Source organism: Streptopelia decaocto (assembly GCF_964273445.1).
Source record: "Streptopelia decaocto genome assembly, chromosome: 1".
In the NCBI taxonomy this organism is placed as follows: Eukaryota; Metazoa; Chordata; class Aves; order Columbiformes; family Columbidae; genus Streptopelia; species Streptopelia decaocto.
This window is the reverse complement of record NC_138663.1, coordinates 193,712,113-193,739,303: the sequence shown is the minus strand read 5'-3', so window position 1 is coordinate 193,739,303 and position 27,191 is coordinate 193,712,113. Positions and strand designations below refer to the sequence as shown.

Sequence of the window (27,191 nt, the reverse complement as noted above, 5' to 3'; positions counted from 1 at the left end):
CGGGACAGACTGAACTAATACAGTCTGAAACATGAAAGTACTTGAACCTTGCGGCTTTAAAGAGGACGTAGGTGAACCTGCAGTGCTCTGAGTGGTCAAAGGTTTCCAGCTGACATTGTGCAAACAGGTGTAGTGGGGTAGAGCAACATTAATAACCCAGCAGCGTTTACAGTGGTGGGCAAGAAGGGACCATTAGTACATATAACACCTGGCAAAAAAGTGCACTTCAATTAGATACTGTAAAATACCATCTCCAGTTAATGTATTTTTTAAACTATACCATGGTGTTTCCTGGTCAGCTGTAGCTTTCACCTCTCTTTATCAAGTTTTATTACACCATCAAAGAGAAACTCGAAGCACAGGAGAACATTTCAACACACTCATCAACAAATCAGTTTATGATGCGGAAAGTAAGATCTGTCAAGAATATAGAAATAACTGTAACTGACTGACCACAGAATGAACTGTGAAAAGGTAGATTTACGAAAACACACAGCTGTGAATTCTAATGTAGATGTAAATAAATGGATGCCTGGTCTGCCTCCACCGAATCAATCTGTTGACCCTCCTTTTCTCCTCAATTTCTTTTTCACATTAGCCAGTACTGTGAACTCTCTACATGCTGTTTCACTTTTTTAACACTTACAGTTCATAAAGCCAGACCCCTACAGTGCCAGTAGCAGGTGTCAGCAGGGTGTTGGCAGACGGACTAAGATGTTCTCCAGTCATGCTTGATGTATATTCTTACCCCGTTTGCCATGCCTAGTCACAGCTCTCAGCTATTATCAGTATTCAAGTGGCCTGGTTTCCAGAGGCGCTGAAACAGTAGCCTCCATTAACATCTAAAGAGCCTGAAGTATAATTTTATCGCTAACTGCCATGTCCTTTATGCAATCCATGGGTTCTCAGCATTTGTAAAATGTGGGTCTTCTATTTAAGTGCCAAAGCATTACCTCTGGAAATGAATATATCATCGCTGACTAAGGAAGCAGCATGACTGAACATGTGAAAAACAGAAAGAGTAGCAATCTAAGATTTTATTTATTTTTTAAGGAAGCAAGTCCCCTTGCAAATGGTACATGGTAAATATCAGGCAGATCCAGAGTCCACTGAAATCAACAGAAAAATTGTGAACATCAGTGGTGTAAGCATTGACACACCCCAAATTGTGCCACCTCTGCAGCGTAAACTCAGCTCCTGTTGCTTTCTGTAAGTGGCAATTGGACACTTTGCAGCCGTTAACAGATGGAAGATTAACTTCTCACTAGATTTGCTAATCTCCTTAATAGGACCCTCTGACAAAAGCATTAATGGATCTACTGTGAGATTGCTACCGTAATTCCATGTATGCACTCAACCATCAAATTCTATGGCCAGACACATTGGGAAAATAACCTTAAAATATATGTGCGTATATGCATCTATGTCTTACAAAGGAGAGAGATGAAGCCACCTCTCTGTGCCTCTCACACAAAAATTATGTAAAAAATCTTGATCCTTGAACTGACAGATCCTTGAAATACTTACTCTGTCAAATTTAAACACATGATCTCTGTAAGAAATCTAATCAATATATAGCAAAGATTTTACACACTTAACATTGATTTAGTGAGAAAAATTCTTTCAACAAATTTATGACTTGTTCCTCACATGAAGGCAGTAAGACGTGGGAGAGCAGACAGAGAAGCACAGCATATACATATTATTCTTATTTTTTATAAGCTGGGCTAATGCGTGGTTTGAAAAGATAATAGTCTACATTTCAAAAATCATTTGAAAGTAGCAGAAAACAAATCTACAGGCACCTTGTCCAAAGTCATACACAGACGGGTTGTAGAGAGGAATTAAACTCCACAAATTTCCATGGGAGCAATGCCAAGTCGCTGCCTTTAAGCAGGAGTCCAGGAGTTCACTCAGCAAGCTCAGCAGACACAAGATACTTGTTGCTCTCTTTAGGAAAAACTTGTACCCATTTACTGATCATACAATGTCTAATTATGCTCGAGTTCCCTTTGTTCAGTGCCTGCCTACCTGCAGCTGAGCTGACACCAGCACAGCAGCAGGCTGTACCTAAAATATCTCAGGTGTTCATATGCTCCAAGCTGAAAAACTACTTAACACAAAAGAGTATTACAAATATTGAGCATCTTCACAAGGAGCAATGCTAAAGTTAAGTCAGATTCAACTGTATCATTAATTCTGTCCTGGGGACCTGCTGTCTTGACTCTGCATCAGCTATTAAAAAGTCAATAACAATCAATAGTCACAGCTGCATAGAAACACACACCACTCAGGTTTTCCCTCTAGGAATCAGCACTTGCATTTTAGTGTGAGATATCGTTAAAAATGCTGATTTTTAAGTAGTATACATTAGTGACAATTCCAATGTTTTAATTGCTGACAGGGCAGCTGTAGAGAGAATATCGCAAGTAGTTCTTTAAAATACATGAAGTAACATCACTCAAAATACTATTTTTACCATTTCTGTAAAATACTTGATTCCCCTCGCTCTTTTTCATATGCAGAAGCACCTTCTCCAAATATTGCAGATTCTTTACCACACTAAATCAAATGCTGCAAGAGCCGTTACTGCTCACTGGGGACCAGATTTTGGAGTGGCTACACAGAGTAGTGCTCTACTATGCAAACAGTCCCAGTGGGACACAGCCAAACCTGCAGTAATGTGTGGCTCAGCCCAGGGTTTAACATTGCCTGTGCTCAGCCTGTTCACCAGGCAAGGAGGGATTCATCTCACCTGACTTTTGCCTTCTACAGTTCAGGATCTTAGATCTAAGCTAGTAAGACTATGCCCACTGAATAGCCTGGGGACAGAGTGAGAGACCCCCCAGGAACATGACTCCCCTCACCCACTGACACCATTCTTTCAGTTGAGTCTGCTGAAAGAAGGTGCTGGTTTTCCATCAGTGCCTATAAAAGGAGCCTAGAAGCCTAGGTAAGCTGCAAATATCTAACATTTGAAAGCTTGAATTAGGTGACAGAAACATACGTAAATACAGTAACAATGCTATTACTGCTACTGCTGGTAGAATAGCAAGATTTCCCCTAAATATCCTTATGTTCACCACCCACCCGTACTAGAATATGTTTTGGATAAAATATCTTCTGTGTTGTCACACTACATCAAGTGAAGGAGTTCAGCTCTGGGGGGTTACATTTACTATGTGTGATTCAAACGGACACAGCTCAGATTTCTACAGAAAACACAGATGTGTTCTGGCTTTTCCCAGCAGCCTCTGAAATAATTGCTTAAGTGAAAAGACACATTTCAAAAGCCCAGGATTCACATTGAGATTACCACCCTGTGAAACCACAAACACAGTGCCTAACACAGAACGAAGCTGCATCATGATTTTTTATTATTCTTTCCTCATAACCCTTAACAGCAAGTGAAAGCATCCTCTAACATTGCCTTAAACCACAAATGCTGTACGAAGCTGGCATGCTAGACACAGCTTGTAAATCTGATTTAATTGTGAATGGTAGAGTGAATAATCAGAGCTCAGCAGCAAGCCTGATTACACATGAACACTACCCAGACTGCTCAGCATCGCTTCCTTTCTCCTTCCCCTTGCCCACACTCCTCCTGGCACAGCACAGCCTACAGAGACAGACTGTGAGGCCGCCTGCAATCTCTGTTTTCATACATCTGCTCATCCCTGGTGTGTATCAAAGCAGCTTCCAGGTGAGCGTTAAGACCTGTAACCCCTCTGTGACACAGCCACCAGTGTTAAGCAGACACCACAGGAATGAAGATGACCTTTCTAAAACACAACAGTGAGTTCAAGGCAGCGCAATGGACACAGTTGAACACCCATTAGTTTTTTCTGAGACACTGAGCTCCAAGAGCAGGGAAGATGATACATTGCAAGCAATATATTCAAGAACATCTGCCACTCCTTTAAAATGCTGCATCCTGGAATTCCTCTATGGCTATGGGAACTTGAAAGGTGCCTCACTTCAGGCACCTAACTTCCATTCCCCAAATAAAAAGCTTCCCTATGATTTAGGGAAGACTTGCTACTAAAAAAGCACCATGGAAATCCATCTTAACTCTGCTGACAAAAAGGGGCTGCTCTGCAGGAGCAGTGCCGGAGGTGCCATACTCACTTGGACTTGGCAACAACCAGAAGGTCTGTGAAGAGGAAAAGGTGTCGCTCCTGGGTTTGCAGACCCGTCTTCAGCTGCACGTGGCCATCCAGGATGAACGTTCGGTTGTGGCACATGAACGACTGCACAAGGGGACATGCCTCTGGGCTGATGGGGGAGAAGCAGCCTTCCCTGCGAAAGGAAATAAAGGGGATAAAGGAAAGTGAATCAGCCGATTGCCTGTGAGCGAGAACAGGGCAGCGACTTCCCACACCTGCTGCCAAAAGGCACTTTATTTGACTACATTTCGGTGAAAGGCGAGAGGGACAATGAAGATAACTCAGCAGTCTGATTCCAAGACAAAATCTGTTAAGGTCTGTCCTCACTGAACCTTTTACAACCCAAACACATGGATAGAGTTTAGAAATACAGCCCTCTTCTTTTTGTCTATTTGTATTTGTCTCCCTTTGTGTTGAAATCTTAGAGAAAATACCACACCTTCTGTAGGCTCTCCATAAAGAGAGCGGACACATATACATGACAAAAGGGTAAATGCACATATGCCTTAATCAGGAGACTCATATTTGAGGTCAAGAGCAATTTATAGAAATTATTCAGAAGCAATGACAAACATAAGGTACAACTGAACCTTGCTAGAGACAGACTGTGTGCCAGACGCAGCACGAGAAGAGGCAGCTCAGCCTCTGTCCCCAGCACATGACCCACACTGCAGTAAGTTCCCATTGCAGGGTCTGCTTATGTGACTGGAGCTCGGCTCTGCTGGTCTGTGGCCGTGCTGTGCAGACGCTGCTGGATAATCAAAATCCAGGTCCATGGAGGGCAGACCAGGCTCCCTTCTGGAAGACACTGATCTTTCCTAAGGAGGTATTGAGTAGGTTGCCATCTGAGGTTACTGATGGTGGAGACATGACGACCTCAGCCCATCCTGATCTAACTGTTCTGCATGACATATAGTAGTTGAATAGTCATCAAAGCAGAAATGAGAGTTTCTCAAGCACAATATTCAGCTCACTCACCTGGACAGGATATCCCCAGTTTCTGAGTCTTGCCCTAACAAATGTCTATTTATATGGAGCTGAACTGAAAGAACGCGAGGGTCTGAGGGGGACATGCTCCTCTAGGGATCTCTAAAAGCAGGTTGCAGGTCAGGCTCTCCCTTGGAAAGCCAGAGACATGGCTTCAAATTCTCTCAGGCAGGTGAAAGAACTGAACCTGGGTCTCCTACAACCCCATGTACCTTAAATAATGAATTTCTGGATTAAAACCAGGACACATCAGAATCTTTACTCATTATTTTTAAATGCAGCTTTTCAATTATTTGCTTTCCCTAGAGATGACTTCAAATGAACCATTTCCCTTTGGTTGAATTAATCAGTTCAATTTTTATTCAAATGTATTTACTTGTTTTTTTCTTGTTAAAAAAAAAAAAAGAAATAAAAAGAAAAAAATAAGCTAAAACCTGGCAGGATCAGCTTGGCAAGGAAAGGCTGAAGTGAGCAGCTTTGCAATTATAGTTTATTCCTGGTCCTGCTGGAATGGATGACAAACACCTCAGGACTTTGCTGGGAAAATAAATGGACCTTATATGTGAAAGTCACAAAACAAATGGGATAGATATGAGAGAAGAGGGAACAAATAAAACCTACAAAGAAGGTCATAAACCCTCTTGTACCTCTCTTAGAGCCTGGATGATTCTCGCCCCTCCTCTCCTTGATGCCTGTGGCTGGATTACTCAGGAAATTATTTAGGAAATCCTGACAGCTGGGAGAGAAAGGATAAGCTCTGAGATTGGCCTACATTAGCAGGACACACTTTCACTGATCTGTAAGGAGCCGGTGAGGATCTCTACTTGCTGGGGAGAGCCCTGTTTGGCCTTGGTTTCCCCTTTCTGGGGGAACTCAGGCTGGGAGCCTGAGTTTGTGAAAGAATTCCTCAACTTAAGTTGTCTTAAACTCTGTCTTAATCTTGTCTTTCATTACCTACCTCTTCAGGGAAGACAGAAAGAAGAAGGACTTTCAGAATGAATAATGCAAACCTGAAGTTCCCTGATCATTCCTAAGCAGAAAGGGTATCCAGGAGTGTGGAGGTTAAAGCAGAGAGGGGGGTTTTGGTCCAGCTCAACAGTGACACACACTGTGTGGCCAGCAATGGGAGTCGGGAACAGCAAGCATCTCTCCTACCCTGCCGCTTCCGTGGGACTGGGAATTCACCAGCTTCTCAGCGACTGATAGGTTACTGGGACTCAATTTCATAAACACCCTCGCAGCACTGGGCACAGAAATTTAGCAGAAATCAGGAATGATGACCGGTCCACCTGTGTGAAAGCCGTGCATGGCCTTTACCTCAAAGGTGAAGTCAGGGAAATATATTTTAACACAGTAACAACAATAGTTAGAAAAAAACCTTTCATGTCACACTGCTATAATTAAATCAGCAGAAACATTCACAAAATTGTATTGAAGTGCGTTCCCTTACTGACATTCCTGTAGGGTCAGACTCTTGGGTCTCCATATAGCCAACTCTATTTGATTATTCCCATTTGTACATTTTCTACATCCTGATTTGTAAGCACAGGAACCTCTCAAATTAAACTAAGCAAAATCTTTGTCATGCAGGTAAGCAAACGAAGGTGCAGTAGGTTTGGTAATGCCAGCAGGGTCAAGCAAATTTACTTGATTTTAGAACAGGAAAATGCAATAACAGAAATCAGTTATTTTAACAAAATCTGCCTTTTCACCCAATGCCTTTCAAGCTTCTCTGTGATCTGAGCTCTAACAAGCATTCTCACATACTTTAATAGAGTTTACCTGATAAGCCTGATCAAAAAAAAAAAGTGAAAACATTTTCTTCCTTTGAAACAAACCAGAAAAATATCAAAGCCATTAATTCAACCAGAACCTTCCAAAGCCCCAGGATGAAGGAAAATGGAGGAAATTCACCAGTAGCGACAAAAATGGCTTTTGGAAAGCACGCTTTTGATGCTCTCAATTAATGTTCCATTGTTACAAGACATGAATGAAGCCCAAGTTTTGTTACATTGAAGAAAATGCAGATCAACTATACCCTCAGGCACAGGGATTTATGTGAGAGGTATTTCTGGAGTTCAGTTTTTAATGGCTCACTGATTTTTCTTAGCATTAAATGGGTCTAATTTTGAAAAAGTGCTAAGCACTCAAATACTGACTCTTTGAAAATTCCTTTTAATAGACTTATGCAAAATTCAGTACTTAAGTCAATGTGATTTCTCATACAATTTAAAAAGTAAAAGTGATTTAGGGCCTTCTCTGTGTTACTCTAAAAGTCACTCTACGATTAATACATGTAAAAATCCCACCAAGTAACATCTTTCTAGTTGGACAGAAGAAAAGCCATCATCTGGGTCTGTTAAGAAAAAAATGTGAGCTGATTTCCAAAAGCTGGGGATATCCTGCAGAGTCAGCAGTCAGCCATGTTCCACTTTGGTAGAAGCAAGGCTGATACTGATCTTTAGACAGCATTGCCATCATAACTCCCTAGTATCAAGTGGACATTTCTTCCTAAAAGTACTATTTTGGGGGTCTGAAATTTCCATTGAGTAAATTCCGTAATTTGAGGATATATACAGAGATATTCTTGAGTTATTCAGGAAAAGAATAAAATCACTGTTCTGGCTGAAATTCTTAGAAAGATAATTGAAGCTTTTTCTCTTGCATTTCCAGAGCCTAAATTTTTACACCTATTATTTTTTCAAGCTAATCAAAACAGGCTTTTTGTGCCTATTTAAAAGACACAATGATTTAAAAGAACTCTTCAATTTTTCCGGTGTAACATATGAAGTTGAAATCCAAAGAAGTCAGCCAAACACTGAAAAATACATCCCCGTTGCATTCAGTGTGAAAGCAAACACATCACTGCTCACTTCATCAATCCTGTATTTACCAGAAACCACAAAAGCACAAAAAACACTTCTTCCTCCCCTTCCAGAGCTTTCTTGGGTTTTCTCAGTAAAACTGATATCTGAATGGCATGACTCCCAAAAGTTTATCCCTGGTATATAGAGATGTCAGCTTTATTCCCTATTTGTAGTGAAAACAATGCAAGAAATCATACTTTCCAAAGGAGAGTGTAACAGCACATGGTAAGTGGTCACTAAATCCATGATCCAAAAGCTTTCCCTTGATTTCAGTCAATGATGACTTCAGACTATCTGTGATTTAGATTAAGCTATGAGACGCCTCAGGGGAACAATCTGTTCCAAGGTACCCAAGCTGGAATGAGCTATTACAGGTGTCTCAGCTCTCCGACATCCCTCTCACAGACTGCTCATGCTCCATCCTAAATCTCACTCTGTCGTGTTGGTTATTGTCCTCTGCCAGAACTTCTCGCCACCAATGGTATCTCTGCAGCCACAGAAATTGATTTCCTCTAATGATGCAGCACAACTGCTCTCTGCACGACTGATACCTACTGAAATAAACCATCATTTTGCTCTTTAGCCTCTGAAGTCCTTTGCAAGAGGTAGGTGAGAAATGCATCTTTTCATTAGCAGAGCAGTAAAGCAGTGGCTGTTCAAAAGGCTGAAATCTGAGTCGGCCCAGCCCTGTGAGAGGCTGCACATGGCCTGTCAAACACACATCATACCTTTCCAGATTCCTCTGAGAGTGAACAGCTTAGCCTATATAATTTCACACATGGGTACCATAACCAAAAATACTGCCTGTGTGTTCATGCCAGTGCTGAAGCCCAGGTGAGGACCGGAAGCTCTTTCCAGTTTCGAGCCTACACATGTAGAGCTTGCAGCATAAACCTAACCTTGTTTTGGCTACAGGCTGGAGAGGCCACCAAGCAGAGCACCTGACAACCTCCCTCATGGTGTTCAGAGACAACACACTGATTTTGTATATCTCAAAGGCCAGTTTTGGATGGCTCTAAGGAACCAGCAATTTATCTTTTAGGAAAAATCAAGCCCAGGAATTTTCAACTTCAGTGCCTCCCAGTAAAGTATTTACCATGACTGAGTCACAGCATTGGCCTAGAGCAACCCGCTGAGAGAAGCAGGAGCTACTCACATCCTTTCAAGGGTAGTGAAAACAGCAGCTGTCTGCACAGTAAGAAATGTCTACAGCACAGCCCACATTACAGATTTTTGCCAAAATGGATTTATCAGCCAGGGAGGACATGTGATTTGTGGCCAGCAGACATACCCCCAAAAGCAACCCTGATCTACAAGTTCCTTCATTTTCTTAATAGAGCTTATATTGGAAATCAGGTACAATATTTGCACTTTTTTTCTGTGCCTCCTACTCAGACCCTTAAGCTCCTAAAAAATCCTGTGAGAAAGAACTTCAACAGCAGCTTAATAGATGCTTGTTTCATATTTTACTAATGAGGCAGGCCCTGCTAACTGGAGCTTAGAAGCCAAGATGTTTTACTTCTGGAAATCCTTTAACACATTAGACATATTACCCATATTGTGTGGCTAGAAGGTATTTTGTATTCAAGATAATTAACTTAATACAGTATTGAGAACAATTCTTTAATGAACCAAAAGAAAAGAGCTCCAGTTTGGTGTGCAAGAACTCCTTGTCTCCCGCGAGATAAGGTGGCAAAAAAACCCCAAACCTGTAACACAGCAGTGAGTACTGATCTGCCTTGCTTATAGTGCACTCAAGTGCAATATTAACATTTCAGGACTTCAATAAATATATAATTTCATCATAAATGATAGTTTGGACGTGACTGGTACTGGTATCTTAGCAAACTCAAAATCATGATAACAGATCACCATAATCTGTATTCAAACAGAGAACAGTGAAAAACAGAGTGAAAGAAGAGCATTTCTTGAACACTGAAACCAAATACCCATGCTTGGGACTGAACACAAGATGACAGAGATGGTCCTGTTCATGATGCCTCTATCATGATGACAGGTTGTTAAAGCACAAGGCTTGAAGAGTCACTCCCCATGCCAGAAAGGCTGGGGACAGCAAGGAGGCTACCACTGCTTTACACACAGCAGATCTGCTTCTGAAATTTATCAGCAAGAGACTTTGTCTTTAAAGAACAGTTGTAGAACAAGCAAAGCCCAAGGTAGATGCTTGATCATTTGCTTAAATCAGCTGCAGAGGCAAGGGGGCAGAAACTGGGAGACACTACATGGTTCTGCACATTAACGCTATCTAAGTGGAGATGTGCTTGTGACATGGCTTCTGGCTTGGCACAAACTCACAAACCATGTATAGACAGAGTAAGGAGCTGAAAACAGGGATGCCAGAAGCTGTGCCCGGTTCCCATGACTTGCTCAGCCCAGCCTGCCCTGTCCCCACCACCTGTTTGGCACGGCCATGCAAAGACCTGCTGGCTTCAGGGCTGCCACCTGCAGCTCCTTTCACCATGAACGAGGCTCCACGCAGACAGGGCTCACCCACACGGAGCAATCTGCAGCTCAGAGCCCTATTTAGACAGGCAGATTTTATATATATATATGTATAAATATAAAATCCTCTGCATTTTAAGGTGCTAACTACTCCCTACTGTTACCGCTTTCCAGCCACGACCAGTGCCCTCGGCGAGTCACCCACATGCTCAGGATCTTCCCACATCCACTCCTCATGATTTGAACATGCATTTCATCTAAGTTTGTATGGCACTTTATTCTAATAAATAATAATTATACCTGGAGAGTGAAAGTAAGCACAAAAAGCATCAGCCTGGAGGGTGGGCATGTTTTCCAGGAAGGTGGTAGGTAAGATATGGGCTGACACAAAGTTAGTAATGCTGTTGTAATCTTACACTGACTATTTATAGAAGGAACTTGGATAGAAAAGCAAAAAACTCCTTTAATCACATGGGCTGCCAACCCATTTCTGAAAATCTGCTGTCAACTTGATCCCTGCTATGCTAAGGGAGCTTCTTTCTAAGGATGCTGGGCATGTTTGCTTGCTGTTATCTATGGAAAATCTTATACAGTTGAAGCAGCACTTTGTGAAAACAGCACAGCATTCCAGAAATAGCAAGTCTATTTTCTGCAGCACTCGGTTAAAGTCCCTTAGGCCATCACCATCGCGTACAGTAGCTTTTCTACAACAAAACAAGTGAGATCTGCCCAGTTTTTCAAAGGGCGTTAGCTACAAAGTATTAAAATGCCTGCTCCTGCTTTATAATTGTGCTTTACTGTTTGCAATTCCTTTTTTAGGAGTGACATATTTGAACAAACCTGAGGCAGTCCCTTCGCAGCCCTGTGTTTTCCCTGACAGAATGTGCCCGGGGCTGTCCTGCCCTGCCCCTGGCAGTGCCTGCACCCCAGCACGCTGCGCCCAAAACCACTGCACCTCAGTCCAACAGCGAGTCCCAGAGCGGGCACAGAGCCCTCAGGTCAAAACGCACTGCAAGCCCCTCTCCAGCATACGCAGGGCAAGAACAAGCCAGGCAAATGGAAGGAAGATTAATATCGATAGTGATTGGGAGCAAGTTTTGCTCAGATATAGAGATAAATTCACATGTTAGGGCAGAAATCAGGTCTGTCACTTATATGTAGGAAGTTAGGTATCAGTCCTCTGCCTCTAAAACTCAGTGTACACATTTAAATTCAAAATACACTGAAAAAATCACAGAATAGTTTGGGTTGGAAAAGACCTTCAAAGGTCATCTAATCCACCCCCCCTGCAATCAGCAGGGACATCTTCAACTCAATCAGGTTGCTGAGAGCCCCATACGACTAGAATTATTCTAGAATTCTAAAAACTGGTTTGTAAATATCTGAAATAATCTTTACATGATGTCAAACTCTTATTAAAACTATTAAAACTATAATGACTAATAGCATGGTTTACACTGAATGTTCAAGGTGTTGAGGCACATAACTGTACTATTTTTCTGTAGTCTTCCAAAAATGAGTAAATGATTAAGACTTGCAGTAAAATATCACATAGCTGTAGGGTAAAATGCATCATTAAAAAAAATCCTCACACATTTCAGGATGGAAGCTTGGCAGCTTAACTGAAAACAAGCTGCACTTAAGTCATTTCTACATAGCCAAAAGGACAATATTCTCTGCAGAGCAAATATGTACTACAGTGTGGTGGCTGGAGACAGGAAACATGCTTGTGGTTTGGTTTGCTTCCAAGGTTTTTTGTTTTATTTTCACAAACAGCCACAAGGTGTTTACTCTGAAAATCTAGCACAAGGGCAAAATTCTTTATTGGTATAAATTAGTACCACACATTTCGGTCATATTTTGCCTATTTTCACCAGAAAATAATTTAGTGCAAGTTATTTAAATCCTATTGAAAAGTTCTTGTAATGTGGGTGTCCTCCAGACCTGCTATACAGCTCTGCTAGCAAACAACAAGCCCAAGGGGTTTTGGTCCAAGACCCCCTGAGCAGGGGTGAGCTTTGGGGGAGCTTCTACATATTCACATGTAGAAGTCAATAAAACCTTTTCTGGCCTTTGGAAGAATCGATCCTCTGTTCCCCACTGCAGTTCCCCATAATTTTTACTGGGTGACAGAGCAGCACCACCTTGAGTTACTCTCCTGTTCCAGTCACAACAGGGAAATGTCATTCCAGGCATTGTCTACCCCAACAAAGATGTTGTTGTTCAGACAAAAAAAAAAAAAGTCAGAAAAAAGGTAGGATGAACAGAGAGGAAAAAAAAAAAAAGCCAGAACTTAACACCCCAGCACTGCAGCTCTGCACCATGGTTGTCTAAGCTTTTTGGAGCTTCCCATGGCCTACAAGAAGTCTGGAGGCACAGGCTACCTCTGCCACTTCCACCCCGGTTCCTTTCTACCCATTCCAAGCAGCTATACAGGGAGAACTCTGGGATCTCAGTTTCACCCATGTCCTCCTAGAAGGTTCCAGTATTATCTCAGTAGCCTGAAGGGATAAGGTTTCTGTCCTACCTTCATTTTTTTGGGGGGGAAGCAGCAGTCACAGTTGAGACATTTAATCCCACTTAATCACAACTAGGACATTTAAAAGCCTAGCTCAACTCCATTGATTTTGAGTTAATTCACGGACAAAACTAACCTTTCTTCAAAAGGGGGTTTCAAATATCTTCTTGCAAACTGTATTACGAGAGTTTAGTACAGGTCATGTAATATCAGGAATTCTGGGCTGCCAAAAATACCCAGGACATGCTGCAGAAACCTGTGTAGAAACAGGTGATTTTGAGCTGAAGCACACATGAGGTAAAAAGATTTGCATGTGGATCTTCAGAAATCTGTTCTGGACCTTCAGGTATGGCTGTTAGTGAGCCTGCGTGCTTCTGCCTGCCCTGTCCTCTGCAGCTACATGTTATAAGGGCTGTAGACAGGCAAGAAAAAGGCTCTTGTGTGACCATGTCTTTTTAACATGGAAACAGTATTTTCTAGCTGACTGCGTAAGTTTATTGCCTGTCAGTCACCTCAGTTATCAGGTAATACCAAGGGGCAGCTCATGGCCTCTCAAGGTATCATTGCTCAACAGTCACCCCCCTTTAGCCTCTGATTTTCCCATTCTTCAAGAAGTAATTCAGCTAGATTCTTTTCCTCCTTGGCTCATGCCACCTAGGTAGAGTGTACAGTTAAGCAAAAGGAGTTTTAAGAAAAACAAATGCATTCAAAACAGGGTAAGACTTCAAATATATGGCCAGGTAAAGCAAACCTGGAACCCACTAGCTGCTGTTCCCTGATTGCTCTTTTTCAAGAGAATATTCACTGATTATAAACAAAGTAATCACATCCAAAGTGACCTATAAATAGCCACAAGTACTGCCTTTAAAAGATAAGCCCCTTCACCACACTTTATCCTGCCACAAGCTGCAGCTCTCATTGCAGCCGCTGCTGCCCAGCCCTGCCGGTGTCCCCACAGCTGTGGGGCAATGTGGGGTAAACTCCACAAAGCTCCACTGCAGATGTGAAAGGGAGGATCTGCCCAGCCCTTGTACTGGCTTAAGTTGTTAAGAACCACTTCCCTACCAGGGATGACCAACACAAGTGCTGCATGGAAGTCGGGATTGTCACTTCAGTGCACCTGTCCCAGCTGTAACAGAACAAATCTGGCTTTGGTTTGCCTCAAGGGCTTTAAACCATATTTTGATACTAGTACTACAACACAGGAATTATCCTATTACACTGAAGAGATTACCTGATATGCCTGTCGCTGCCAGCTATTGCAAGTGTAATGACCCAGATTCCTTATGAACAGCCAGCAGACAAATTAGTTGCAACCACATGCACCTGTTTGCTCTCCTATAACAAACTGCCTGCATAGTCAATAAGTTTTTTGCATAGCTACTCAGGCAGGTTAGTCAGAGGTTTCTATTCCACCAGTGATCTGAGCTGGGGAGAAAAGCTGTTAGAGGATTCCCCACATGCCTGCACTGATGGTAATTACATAAGGGAGAAGCAGGCACAGGCTAGTTACCTGCAAAGAACAGCAGCCTGGAGGAGGGGGAAACACAAGAGCCTTTCACATGATTATGTTTTTCCCCATGATTTATTTGAGCCTTTGACAGAAGAGCTTGCCCATGTCTGATTAGTGACCTCCTTGCTGAAACGCATGACATGCTTGACACACCAGCCACTGGGAAACCTGTCCTGCCCTTGGACATCAAAACTGAGGAGAATGAGTGTGAGGATGCTTAGTCCGAGGGGCTCAGCAACCAAATGTGTTTCCAGAGGAGCTCTGATAAAGTGAGACGCCTTGCAAAATATTGGGTACAGTTTTGCTACCAGAACATGCAGAGGAAAGAGAGGGAAGGAAAGTGGATGAAAACACCTCAGCTCCGCTTATTCATTGAGGTGAAGGTCTTTACCGTTATCTTCTGCATTTTCTGAATAATCCTGCTATGAAGGCCTAGGGCATATCTAGATATACTTAGGTATCCCTATAGAGCACACAAGGATCCAAACCAGCACACTCATCTCAGTGCTCACAACCACTTACAGCCAGGGCACAGGGCAGGCTGAACATGGATGTGTCAGTGGGTGACATGCAAAAATAATCCTGGGAAGAGACACAGGCCTTTCCCCTCCCAGGTAAGTGCTTTTACCATTCATCTGTGTAGCCAAGCTCACTCCTGTGAACAGAAAATTTCTGGTCCTAGGAGCATTGCGTGTCCTCCTGCACAGTGGCCCAGCTTCAACTGTGGGAGGGCGAAGGGAAGTCTCCACTCACTCCGAATACCCTCCCTTCATAGTTACATCACTCTTCTGGGAAGCAGAAGATGAATTGTCTAAGGAGGCAGAGAGCTGAACGTGGGTGCTTAATTTCCATTGAAAGTGCACCGACTTCGAGGCCAGGAGTTTTGCAAAGAGCAGTGGTGGTCTGTAGAGACCTGCATAAGGAATGGGCTAGAAACACCTACCATAGCTTACACTAAATTTGCTAGATGGTGCAAACCTTGGTTGCGACACAGACTATGGCCTCTCCCTGCCAAAATTCCCGATGAGCCAGACTCCTTCCCATTTCAGCCCTGATATTGCATGTTTGGACACCACTGCCTTAAGCAATTATTAAAAAACACTCAAGAAAAGTGGACTCAGAGGTCTAAAAGAGAGCAACATTTGCAACTGGTTTTGTGAGGGCCTTGCTCTTGCCCGGGTGGGTTAAATAGGGTCTGTGGACTACTGGATGGAGCAGCACTTAGTTCTCTGCCACAGAGCTGTTCAGTGCTGCCAACAGTCGTGCTGTACTGGGATGTGCAAGAGCACAACTCTTAGGTGTTTGGGGAGCTCTCTGGTCAGTAGGAGAGTGCCTGGAGAACAGAAGCACTTGGAAGGGCAAGAAGCCACTGAGAGGATGTTTTTTAAGTCATGGGTTTACATGCAGGTACTGAAATTATTCCCATGTCTTCCCCTTGAGGCTTATACCATTTATTGGATGTAGCCTCCAGTCCTCAAACACTTAATACATGGGCACAGAAGAAGCCTAAGGGCAGACTGTTAACCCCCATGACAATTAAAAATTCCTATTCAGTAGTTTTGTACACCACGAGGAAGCAACTGGACTAAGAGATGCAATGTTGTGTCAGCCAGGAGGAGAGTTCAATGCATATTTAATGCTGGCCCTTGTCAGAGGTGAGAGCACCAGAGGCTGCACATCAGCCTGCACATCATTAGAAGCTTTCTGTTTGTTTACACAAGATAAACGATCGCAAAGCAGTCTGAGCAAGTCGGTCTGTGATTTCCTCAGGTATGCCACTGCCCAAACTGCTTGGCCAGACTCTCATTTGGCAGAGATTTTATTGTCTAAAATCAGGGATTTACAATGGCTGGACAACAGCTGCATTCTGCCAGACCTCAAGGCCTAATCCAAAAAGCCCCCAAAATGGGCTGCAGCCAAAAGCACATGTGGACAGTGAGACATCTGGACAAGCAGAGCCCTGCGCTCATCCCGATGAGCAGTGCCCCTCGCTGTCTTCGTCCTAAAACTGTCACAATTCTATCCAAAGGGGAATCGGCTTAAAGCACTAGTGTTAAACTATTAGTCCTTTATTGTAAAATTAATCCCTCATTTAAACTCCAATCCCTCCAAAACCCTGCTTCCAAGCCTTCCTTCTTGTTACCTCTAGTCCTTTTCTTTTAATAAAAAAGGCAGCATATCTCTGAGAGCCGCAGCTCATTTCCATCTCCAGATGTACAAACATCACTTTAAGCCAGTTTGTATGTCATAAATGAAGAACTGATGGGTTTTATCAAAAACAAACATAAGCACACATACACACACATGCTCACACACAAAACAAAACAGAAATAACACAGCAGGGGGACAGGAATGCCAATCTCTGAGTTAAAAGGCCATTTGAGGCCTCAGAAAGTTCACTTTGTTCCTTGTTAACAGTTAATAAAATTTTATCCTCAGCTATTACTACATTAAAATAACTTTTGTGCTCAAGCACATTGTTTAAGGAAACAATACTCCAGTGTCATAATTAGCTTAAATCAAGCATGAATTAGAAATACTATAAAAATGGCAACTTGTACAATATCATTACAGGTTATTTTAATTATGTGCAGCTCTTTTAAAAAATAAGAGCAATTTGATACAAAATAGTGGGTTTGGGTTTTTTTATGTATCCTTACCTTACATAGGGAAACGTGACATACTGAGGGGAAAAATGGGGGGAAATTCTCAAACAGAAATTTCTGCCCATTCAAATTAAGTATAAAATGTTAAAGTATGAAAACTTCTAATAAAATAGAAAATCTCAGAAAATAATCCTGTTGTGAGGCTGAATTAAACCTAAAAACCAAACCCAGAAGCAAACAACTCTTCATTTACTTTGTTAACTGAGTCTTTAGGAACAGGATTTTCCCTACATCCTGGTGACTAGAAACTTAATTTCCAATGAAACGGTGATTTTTATAACCACATGACTCCTGGAGAAGGAGCTTTATGGAAAAAGCTATGAAATACCACAAGTCAAGATAAAATGAATGGTGCCTGTAATTAATCTTTTTTCTTTCTTTCTTTCTTTCTTTCTTTCTTTCTTTCTTTCTTTCTTTCTTTCTTTCTTTCTTTCTTTCTTTCTTTCTTTCTTTCTTTCTTTCTTTCTTTTTCTTTCTTTCTTTCTTTCTCTCTTTCTTTCTTTCTTTCTTTCTTTCTTTCTTTCTTTCTTTCTTTCTTTTTCTTTCTTTCTTTCTCTCTTTCTTTCTCTCTTTCTTTCTCTCTTTCTTTCTCTCTTTCTTTCTCTCTTTCTTTCTCTCTTTCTCTCTTTCTTTCTCTCTTTCTCTCTTTCTTTCTCTCTTTCTTTCTCTCTTTCTTTCTCTCTTTCTTTCTCTCTTTCTCTCTTTCTTTCTCTCTTTCTTTCTCTCTTTCTCTTTCTTTCTCTCTTTCTTTCTCTCTTTCTCTCTTTCTTTCTCTCTTTCTTTCTCTCTTTCTCTCTTTCTTTCTCTCTTTCTTTCTCTCTTTCTCTCTTTCTTTCTCTCTTTCTCTCTTTCTTTCTCTCTTTCTCTCTTTCTTTCTCTCTTTCTTTCTCTCTTTCTTTCTCTCTTTCTCTCTTTCTTTCTCTCTTTCTTTCTCTCTTTCTTTCTCTCTCTCTCTTTCTCTCTCTCTTTCTCTCTCTCTCTCTCTCTTTCTCTCTCTCTTTCTCTCTCTCTTTCTCTCTCTCTTTCTCTCTTTCTGCTGGTGGTGTGTAACTGCTTTGGAGCCAAAACCCCATGCTGTGATACGTGCAAGGCACACACAGGAATGGGCACAGGCACAATATAGCAGCCTGTGTCTCTCAAAGACCCTCAAATTCAGCCACAAGGTGCCACCTCTCTCACACCATCCCAGGGCTGTGCCCTGCAGCAGGGTGGCCCCACGCCATGCCCCATGTGCCACCAGCAATGGCACCATCGATGGCCCAGGCTATGGTGGCCCCAGCCATGGGTCCCACTCCTCTTCCTGACAGGTTCTGCTGTCGAGACCGATGGGGACAGACACCCTGGCAACAGGGTGGCCCTCAGCTGGGTGGGTACCGTCCCCGCTTCACACTTCCAGCAAATGCTGCCATGGTGCCCAGGGGGCTGTGTGAGAGCAACACCTGCCTCCGCCTGGATGGCCAAGGGGTCCATACCTGCACATAAAGGCCTCGCCCTGTGAGGTAAATAAAATGCTGTAAATAAAATGCTAGTAAATAAAATGCTGTGTGGCACAACAGGGTGGCAGGCGCTCCCTTGCGATGCCCCCGTACCATACTGAGGTGCTGAGCCTCACCAACCAAACATGCCTTGTGCAGATTAACTTGCTAGGCGAAATTATTTGCTACCATGGAAACAAGTTAAGAATAAGCAAAATGATTACAACTGAAATACCTACTTAACAAGTTAGTTACTTGCAAAGAACTTTTATTCCCTTCCTCCCTGCAATCAGATTTGCCTGAAACACCAAATACTCATCTTCCCTGTGCAAAAGAGACAGTTAAGGCCTCCTGGCAATTTGCATTTATTAAAGTCTCTATTTTCATCTTCATCTAGTCACATAGCTTGGATCATCCACATATCTTCTGACTAAAACCCTGAAAACACAATGTCCAAGACTTTGGGAACACTCTGTATTTGACGAGCGCCAAGTGGAATGTATTACTAGATTACACATATGATCTTCGTTATCTGGGATATTTAGCATTTGGCACAGGACCCCTAGAAGATAACATGCCAGAATTACTTACTGTGAGTTAGTAGAAGGAAAAGCAGCCTCTTTATGAATGGCATAATACTGCTTCTGTGTATAGAAGGGAAAAAACACCTTGGAAATTTCTGAAATCCTCAGTTTTACCTGTAACTTCTTTGGCCATAAAATGAAATAATAAAATCAGGTGGGGATGACTCTTTAGGTACTTCCTTTTCAGGATCTTCAAAGATTTGTTCATAAAGCCTTTTTAAAATTATGGGTTTTTTTAATAAAAACCAACCCCTGCTTCTAACTTACACCAAAGTAACATCATAAACACACTTCACACTGTAATAAAGAGTAGTTGCATTACCAATATTTTAACACCTTTAGTGTGTAGAGACACATAACTATAAATGGTCACGCAGACTCAGAAATTGTGAAATTATCTTAATAAGTTTCAGTATGTAAAAACATCACTTTCAAAGATCTGGTGAGGCACACATTAGGAAAGGGGAAGCTGCCAGCAACTGCAGCCCAGAATTTGGCTGTCCCTGTGAAATATCTGAGATGTGAGCAGAAGTCCACCGACGCAGAGCAGAAACTTGGTAGCCTGGGTTTTGTCGCATGTGAAAATTGTTTTGAGGGAAAGAAGAACAAAGGCTGAAAATTTGGCTTGAAACAAGTCTTCATTATTCTATATTGATTATTTTGAGATGACAAGACCTGATGCTTAAATACAGGCCTCAGAAATTTCTGTTTCAAGCCCATAATTTGTGTTGCCCTGAAGTACATCGTTAAGTAATTTTTGTGGTTTTCATTAAAGGACACCTAGAAAAAGTAAGAGGAAAATTACGACTGCGAAACAGGTCCAGGGCCAAATATAACTAACCCAAATCCTTCACTGATTTCATACACATTCATGAAGTTACAATCAAACTTATTTTTCCTGCATCTGAGTATCAGCCAAGAAAAATATCAAAAGCTTACTTTTCCAAAGTATTTCTAGAATAACTTTGCTCAAAGTGCTTCCAAAGAGGACATCTGATGATGTGAAACAGTCCTTACATGCCTATTCATCATATTTTGTGAGGAAAGAGAAACTGTGCAGAAAAAAGGAAGAGGAGCAAGAACAGGAAGTAGTGAATAGTCTGCATATTTTCGTATCTTGGAGGTAAATGCCCAAATTCCACCATAATATCTGTACTGTTTACTATGTTCCTCTGCTGCCTGGAGTTAGAGTCGAGCGAGGCAGGGATTACAGCATGGCTGCACATCTGTGCACCACTGTGCCATACAGCCATCCCAGAGTTCTTCAGTAGGACAAATATCTTGTAACTCCTTTTATACGACTCACATGGCAAGGCAAGATTTGTAAGGAAGGCTTAACTTTTGTTAAACCAAATGATATAGCTAGAGAAAAAGAAGATAAGCTTTTAAGCACACAAAACTTTCAGATATCCTTTTCTTTGAGGACTGAAGAAGAGAACAATGGCACAAACAAGTGACTGCTTTTTCCAGTTAGATCATCTTGCCTCATAACCTCACGCCGTCACAGCTACAGCAACGCTGCCATTAAAAACCTTAATCCCCTGAATGCTAAATAGCCATCTCCAGATGTCACAATGGTTTCTTTGAATAAATACAATTAATAAACTTTAAAATGCCCCAAATTAAGTCTGTCCAAAGTGAGTGCCACCACATTTTATGAAAGTGCCCTGTATATAAACCAAGGAAACCTGACATATAAAGCAGTATAAAAATACAAACTGACTTGTGCTTCTAAGTATTTCCTGCCCTTTTAAACTTTGCACTTGTTCATTAATTTCAACAAATATTGAGGTGAGCCAGCTGCTGAGGTGAGAAGATTCATATAAATCCCTCACAGATGTTTGCTAACTTCAGATAGGGGCTTTATTATCTACAAGTCATTAATCAACCATTAACAAGTAAGTGTTACGGAGTCCTAGTATTAAGGTTCACTGCCAGAGGAGAATAATGGATTTTGCAGGCTGGCTGTGTCTACAAGAAAGGGATCTAAGAGCTAAGGCAGGTCTGAGATAGAACATTTGGAGTAGATTAGAAAACATACGAAGCAATTTTGTTGTTCTTCAGCTTGCCTTAAGAGAAAGAACTTCACAAGAGTTAAGCATTTACACAACAAACCAAGTGGAAAGTTCAAACTCATCCATCAGTTTGGTGATGAAGAGGAATGTGTTTTGTACAGCCAAACAAGGAAGTCAGGCATAGGTGAGAATTACTTCTCCTGTGAGCAATAGTAAACACCATCCAAAGTGTTACCCTCTACCTGATAGATTTTGAAGCTACAAAATCACCTGCTTTGGCTCCGGAGTACTCAGACTTCATCCAATAGCTCTCACTATGGCCATAGACTTCAGAACAGGAGCAGCTAAATTGCTTCATGCCACTGGCAGAGGACAGACATGGCTGAAGCAACATCCATCAGTCGTGGAATTGGCAGGGTCTGTCAGGGAGGCAAAGCATTGCCCTTGCTGCAGAACAAGGCAACGTTCTCCCCTCTTCAGTCCCCTCCACCACAAAGTTTCTGCCAAGTGGCCTTCCAAAAAAATCCTCCCACATGCCAGACCTGGAAATAATTCTGATCTGAGCTATACAAGCAAGACATACTTACACTTAAGAAAGCATAGAATTCTTAGGTGAAAATACACATGCGGAGTATTATCCCACTCACTGTCCCTCCATCTGTGACCAATTTCTGACACTTACAGAGCATGCAATAAAACAAACAAACAAAAAACAGAAGTGGAATTGAAGAAAAATGTTCATGTCTGAACCCTAGCAGGCAAATGACAGAAGACTGAAATATAAGCATCAAATATAGTTCATTCTCTTAATATCAAGGAGCACGTATTAAGACAGCTTAAAAGGAAGACATTATGGAGACGTGTATAAACTTCAGGAAAGACTAAAGTCCAAGGGCTGAGAGATCCCATCTTTGTTCCCTGTATTCTCCATTTACGATTACTCCCCATAGTAATAGTCCACCTCTAATTTCACAGCCTCAGTTATGAACTTGTCATCAATGCCCAAAAGGTGGTATCACAATTATGAACGTAGCTACAAATACTATGTCAATGAAGACATAGTAGCAAATGAAGAATAAATAAGGTAATACCGACAATCTAAACAAATTCAGTATTCTTATGAAGGGGTTACAAAATACCCATTCATGTTACTTTGAAGACCTGGAATCAAAGTCAGAGAGAGGACACAGAAGAAATTTTACAGACAGAACCAGAATACATGTTGCTGGCTCTCAGCCCTAGGCTCAGGCCACTAGACTACACAAAAAAGATGCAAACACCTCTAGGAATTCATTTCTAAGTTTCCTCTTTTATGTCATAGCCAGCAAAAAGACCTGCAAGTAGTTTCAACTCATTTTCCTTTCCTATTTTGTAACTCTGATGTTTTCCCAGAATACTTTCACAGCTTTCTGAAATACCATGGAATTCTCCATGATGACAAATATGAAACCAGGTACTAGTTAGATCAAACACAAAAAGCTTTCCAAAGCTCACATACTGATTACTTAACACACCACAGAGGAGGAAAAAATATCCTTAAAAAGCCATACTTTAATTTTCCTCAATAATGTTTCTTCGTAAAGAGCTCTACACAGCTGGAAGCGTTAACAGCCTACCAGATGGTTCCCTTCTTGATAAACACTTACGTTTTGTAAGTTTAAAGTCTAATGAACTGCAGTGCAGGAAGACAAAAGTTATATATGCAGTGTGGTTCAAATGGCAGGTCAGGGGCTGTGGCTGGACACTGGACAAGCTCCACAGAAGTGCCCATTCCTATGGTAGATTTACGTAAGGGCAGGGAGAGAGGAGGAAAGGCTGATCCTGGCAGAAGATGAGACCAAAAAATGCTGAGTGCTTCACAACCACAGGCACCCACATACACAGCCCTGCAAGCTGCCAGTGCTGGATGGGAGAAGGCTGTGACCACCAGATCCTGGCCCACAGCTTTGTCCTAAACTAGCAGGTGCTTCTAGAGCCCTGGAGCGCCTGTACCATGCAGTGGTCCACAACAGAAACACAGCTCGAATTAAACTGTACAGTCCCACAAGAACGACTCCTAAGTGTACAAAGCAGAAAGTAGGAAATGTTCATCTTCTTCTGCCAGCCACAAATTAATTAGAACTGAGCAGCCCAAGTGTTGCGTGCCCGGTCACACACTGGGGAGCAGCTCTGCTTGCCCAGTTGGGTGTAAACAGCTTAGTGTGGCAGCACCGAGGAAATCCCCTTCAGGGGATCAGCCGGCATCTGGGCTGGGTCTATCAGATCTTTCAGCAGGCTTTAGAGTTGTGCAGCTACCGAGCAGCCTAAATTGTGGTTGACAACCAGGTGTGGACAATAGCTCAAAAACATTTCAAGTTTTGGGCTGAGAAAGTGCAAAACAGTACAGCCAGCAAAGCGCACTGACTCACCTTGAGACTGATCGAGATCTGTTAAGTGCTTTGACAAAGATCAAAGATGGTGCAGACTGACGTCTTTGGGCCAAACTCTTCATTTTCTGATTGGAAAGAGAAACAAAATGAAATCACAGGTGAGATTCAGAACAGTAATTGCATGCATTCAGGGTTTTCGCAGCCTGACTCCAATTTCAAACCATAGGAAAAGGGCTGAGTTATTGTCATCAGTAAACCTGGAGGGGGAAAGTCTTTGTAAAACATTACATATTGACAAAAACAGGAGCACAGCCAGAAAGACAGTGATAAAGAAAAGCTGATGATTAGTGTCTATAGGTAGATACCTGAGGCACATTGCACACATGAACTAAACCCCTAGAGCTTGTCCTCAACCACTTTTTGTCCCTTAATAATCTATTGTACTTTAAATTAATCAAATATCCAGGTGGTGGTGGTTCAAATTTCAAATGCTTGATAAATTTTTGTGTCAGGTCTGACATTTACTATAAATTAAGGTGTGGATCCTGCCTACCTAACCTTATATGCTATTAATACATTGGGCTTTTTCTTCCAAATCCTTAGAGATGAGGGCATTTTCCTTCCCTACTAATATAGCTGGAGCATTACGTCATGTCTCTCAGTAGACAATTACGACATTTTTTTCATTCCTGATTATGTATGGAACAAAATAGGAAAAGTGAGAGGCAGGGCAGCTCTTAGCACAGAACCAGGCAAGGAATGGGAAGAAGGAGACACTCAAACATAGAGAACGCAGCGGGAAAAAGAAATTAAAATGTCAGCAGCTATCAAGGGAGCACGGATTCCCATTGAGTGCAGCTGAATACTACAGTCAAAATACTGTGCAAATAAACAACACTCTTTCCCAGAGGCAGAGATTTTCAAAAGCACCCACAGGAGACAAAACCACACATTTCCCTGCACACAAATGTATTCACCACCGCATCCTCTCCCTCCTGCAGCCAGAAGCAGGACTCGGGAGTCCCGGCCCTCACTTCGGAGCTGCTCTCTAGAACCGGTTGTGCAGCCTGCGGCCAGGGCGCATGACCCCTGCTCTCACCGACCCTCCGCCAGAAGGGTGGTTGTTACCTTATTTAGATCAAATATTTTTCAGAATAAAGTGGTGAACAAAAGGACTGGGGTTGAACTCCTCCTGAGACCCCGGCAGGACAGTCTCCAGTGCTGGAGCAGTCCCGCACACCACGGTAACCGCTGAGGACACACCAACAGCTGAACCTTTGACAGCCATGGAGTCTCTGTTCTCAGCTAATCGCAAAGCGAGACTTTCTCCCTTCATACTAAAAATAACCACTGACTGCCAGGAACAGGTATGTTAGGGAACAACTGATTCTTGTGCCAACGTATGTGCTGGATGTGGCACATATGTCTTTTGGGTGGGTGCACAGCGTGCTCCCCTCAGAAAAATTAAACTTGGCAGTACTACGTGTTTTACTCGCTTGTAACAAATGCATTTCTTTTACTCATCGCAGTGCATTTGTTATTGTGACATTCTTTTGTTCCCCCTTTATTTATGTAGAGCATGCTTGTTTGTTTTGTCAGATACTCAGTTACAGCTATTGCACAGCAACTGTTATAAATTCAACTGTGTAAGTCCAATTCACCTTTCAAAATTATCCCACTTTCCTCTTTCTTTTATCAAATAATAACCTTCTCAAGACTGATAAACTAAGCCTGGGAACATTTAGCTGTCTTTGATAGGACTATAACTGGATAATAACTTACTAGATTAGTATCAAAATAGATGCCCATTTTTGGTGGTTTTGAGAAAAAAAGGAATACTTTGCTATTTTTTTCTAGTGAATGAAATCAGTTTGTCTTACTGCTAGCAAAGCTGAAAAGCTGTTAGCAGTTTCAAAAGTAGCATATCTACAAATATGAAGGCAAAAAGAGACCTGTGTAACAATGCAATCTAACATCCTATGGAAGACAAGCCACAGACCTCATGCAACCAGCAGATTTTAGGAGTTTATATATAGAATCAACTCCCAATTGGAAATTTATTGCAAGTTTCATTATTGGGCAGGTGGCTTTCAGGGGGTGGTTAAAACCAGAGCATCTCAGCTCCTGCAAATGCAGTGGAGGTTTGGTTATGTTTTCAAAGAGATCTTAACCCCTTTGACTTCTCAGGTCTGAATAGGAAGCCACCAAAAAAAAAAAAAAAAAGCGGCATTTAAAAATCTCTGTCTGTTATGGTAATTTTGGTCATGCTTGGGTTAGCAGTGGAGAATAGTGCCTGTGGCAGTAAGATTCTAGTCTTGACTTAAATATATGAGGACCAAGGTAAAGATTAGGATTACAGCAAGTTTAATAAGAGCTTAAATAACTGTCAGAGAGGCACAGAATAGCTCAGGTTGGAGGGGATCCCAGGAGGACTGTGGCCCAGCCCCTCTGGACCTGCTGAGGGCTCTGGGTCACCCCCAGTCCAGGTCTGTGTCACCTCCGCAGACAAGATTCCACAGATTCTCCGGGCAGCCTCTTAATACAGCTCTTAAGCAAAGCTTGACAAAAAAAAAGAGCCTTAAAACATAAAAAGATCACTGATGAGATTTGGAAAAGGAAAATTTTCACAGCAAAAGTGAAGTGAGTCAGGTCAGCTGTATGCAAATAAAAATGTTACACAGAGACATTGACTACAGACAGAAAGGGGGGTTTTGTTTTTATTTTGCTATGTACAGAGCTTGGGAAGAGAAAATAAGCGACCATCATGATAACTTGAATTGATTTACTTTGAGAAGGAAGCGGACAAATTCTTTTTTGACTAAGTTGGACCCGGATGCCTGCTCTCCTCAGTTTCACTGCGTTTATATGTGCAAAGATGTCACCCTGGCAATGTGGAGGAGATACATCCTGGACAGCTGTAGTGAGAGCAGATGTTTGGGAGCAAAAGGAGATGCAATGACCAATAATCTAAGTGTGGGACACAGAGAAGCATTTTCAAACATGTGTCCCACATCATAACCTCCTATTTTTTCATTAGAAAGGTCAACACAGAGAGAAAGCCTCATACTTGTTGGCTGAGTCACACCCATGTGAAATGTATCATAAAATCAGTATCCATAATGAATGTTTATGGTGTGCCAGATGCAAAGATGGTAATCTTGTACCAGTCAGGACAAACTAGAGTTATTTTTGCCTTCCTCACATCCAAAAGCTTCAGCTCCCGCCCCCCTCCCCTCCGATTCAGGTTTAGCTTCATACTTTCTAAATTTCTGGTGCTTGTTGTCTTGACTGCTTTTTTCAACAGAAACAAAAAGTTTTGCTTTTTCAGTTGTTGGACTGGTGGTATGTGTCAGTGTTTGGCCAGTTTCTCATCTATTATAAACAGACATAGGCCTACAGATTTCAAAAGAATGAATTTACACCAGATAACGATCAGATCTATGCTCTGAAACACTGTTTTGTAAACTGTGATGGTAGGTGGTTTATGAGCCGATCAGCCCACCATGCTGAGGACAGTGACCTCGCAAACCACCACCGAAAATACGCTGTCTCTCCTCAGGAATCAGGA

At 42.0% G+C, this 27,191-nt stretch overlaps 1 protein-coding gene across 2 annotated transcripts in view; it reads right to left on the bottom strand.

Moving 5' to 3' along the window:
* ARHGAP20 (Rho GTPase activating protein 20) overlaps nt 1-27,191 on the bottom strand; it is a 62,834-nt gene that overhangs the window by 29,007 nt on the left and 6,636 nt on the right. For both annotated transcript variants that reach the window (XM_082065387.1, XM_082065388.1), the window contains exons 2-3: nt 23,663-23,748; nt 4,129-4,299 (exon numbers count right to left, since the gene is read on the bottom strand). In XM_082065387.1, coding sequence (XP_081921513.1) covers nt 4,129-4,299; nt 23,663-23,748 — 257 coding nt within the window. The remainder of the gene's footprint in view (nt 1-4,128; nt 4,300-23,662; nt 23,749-27,191) is intronic.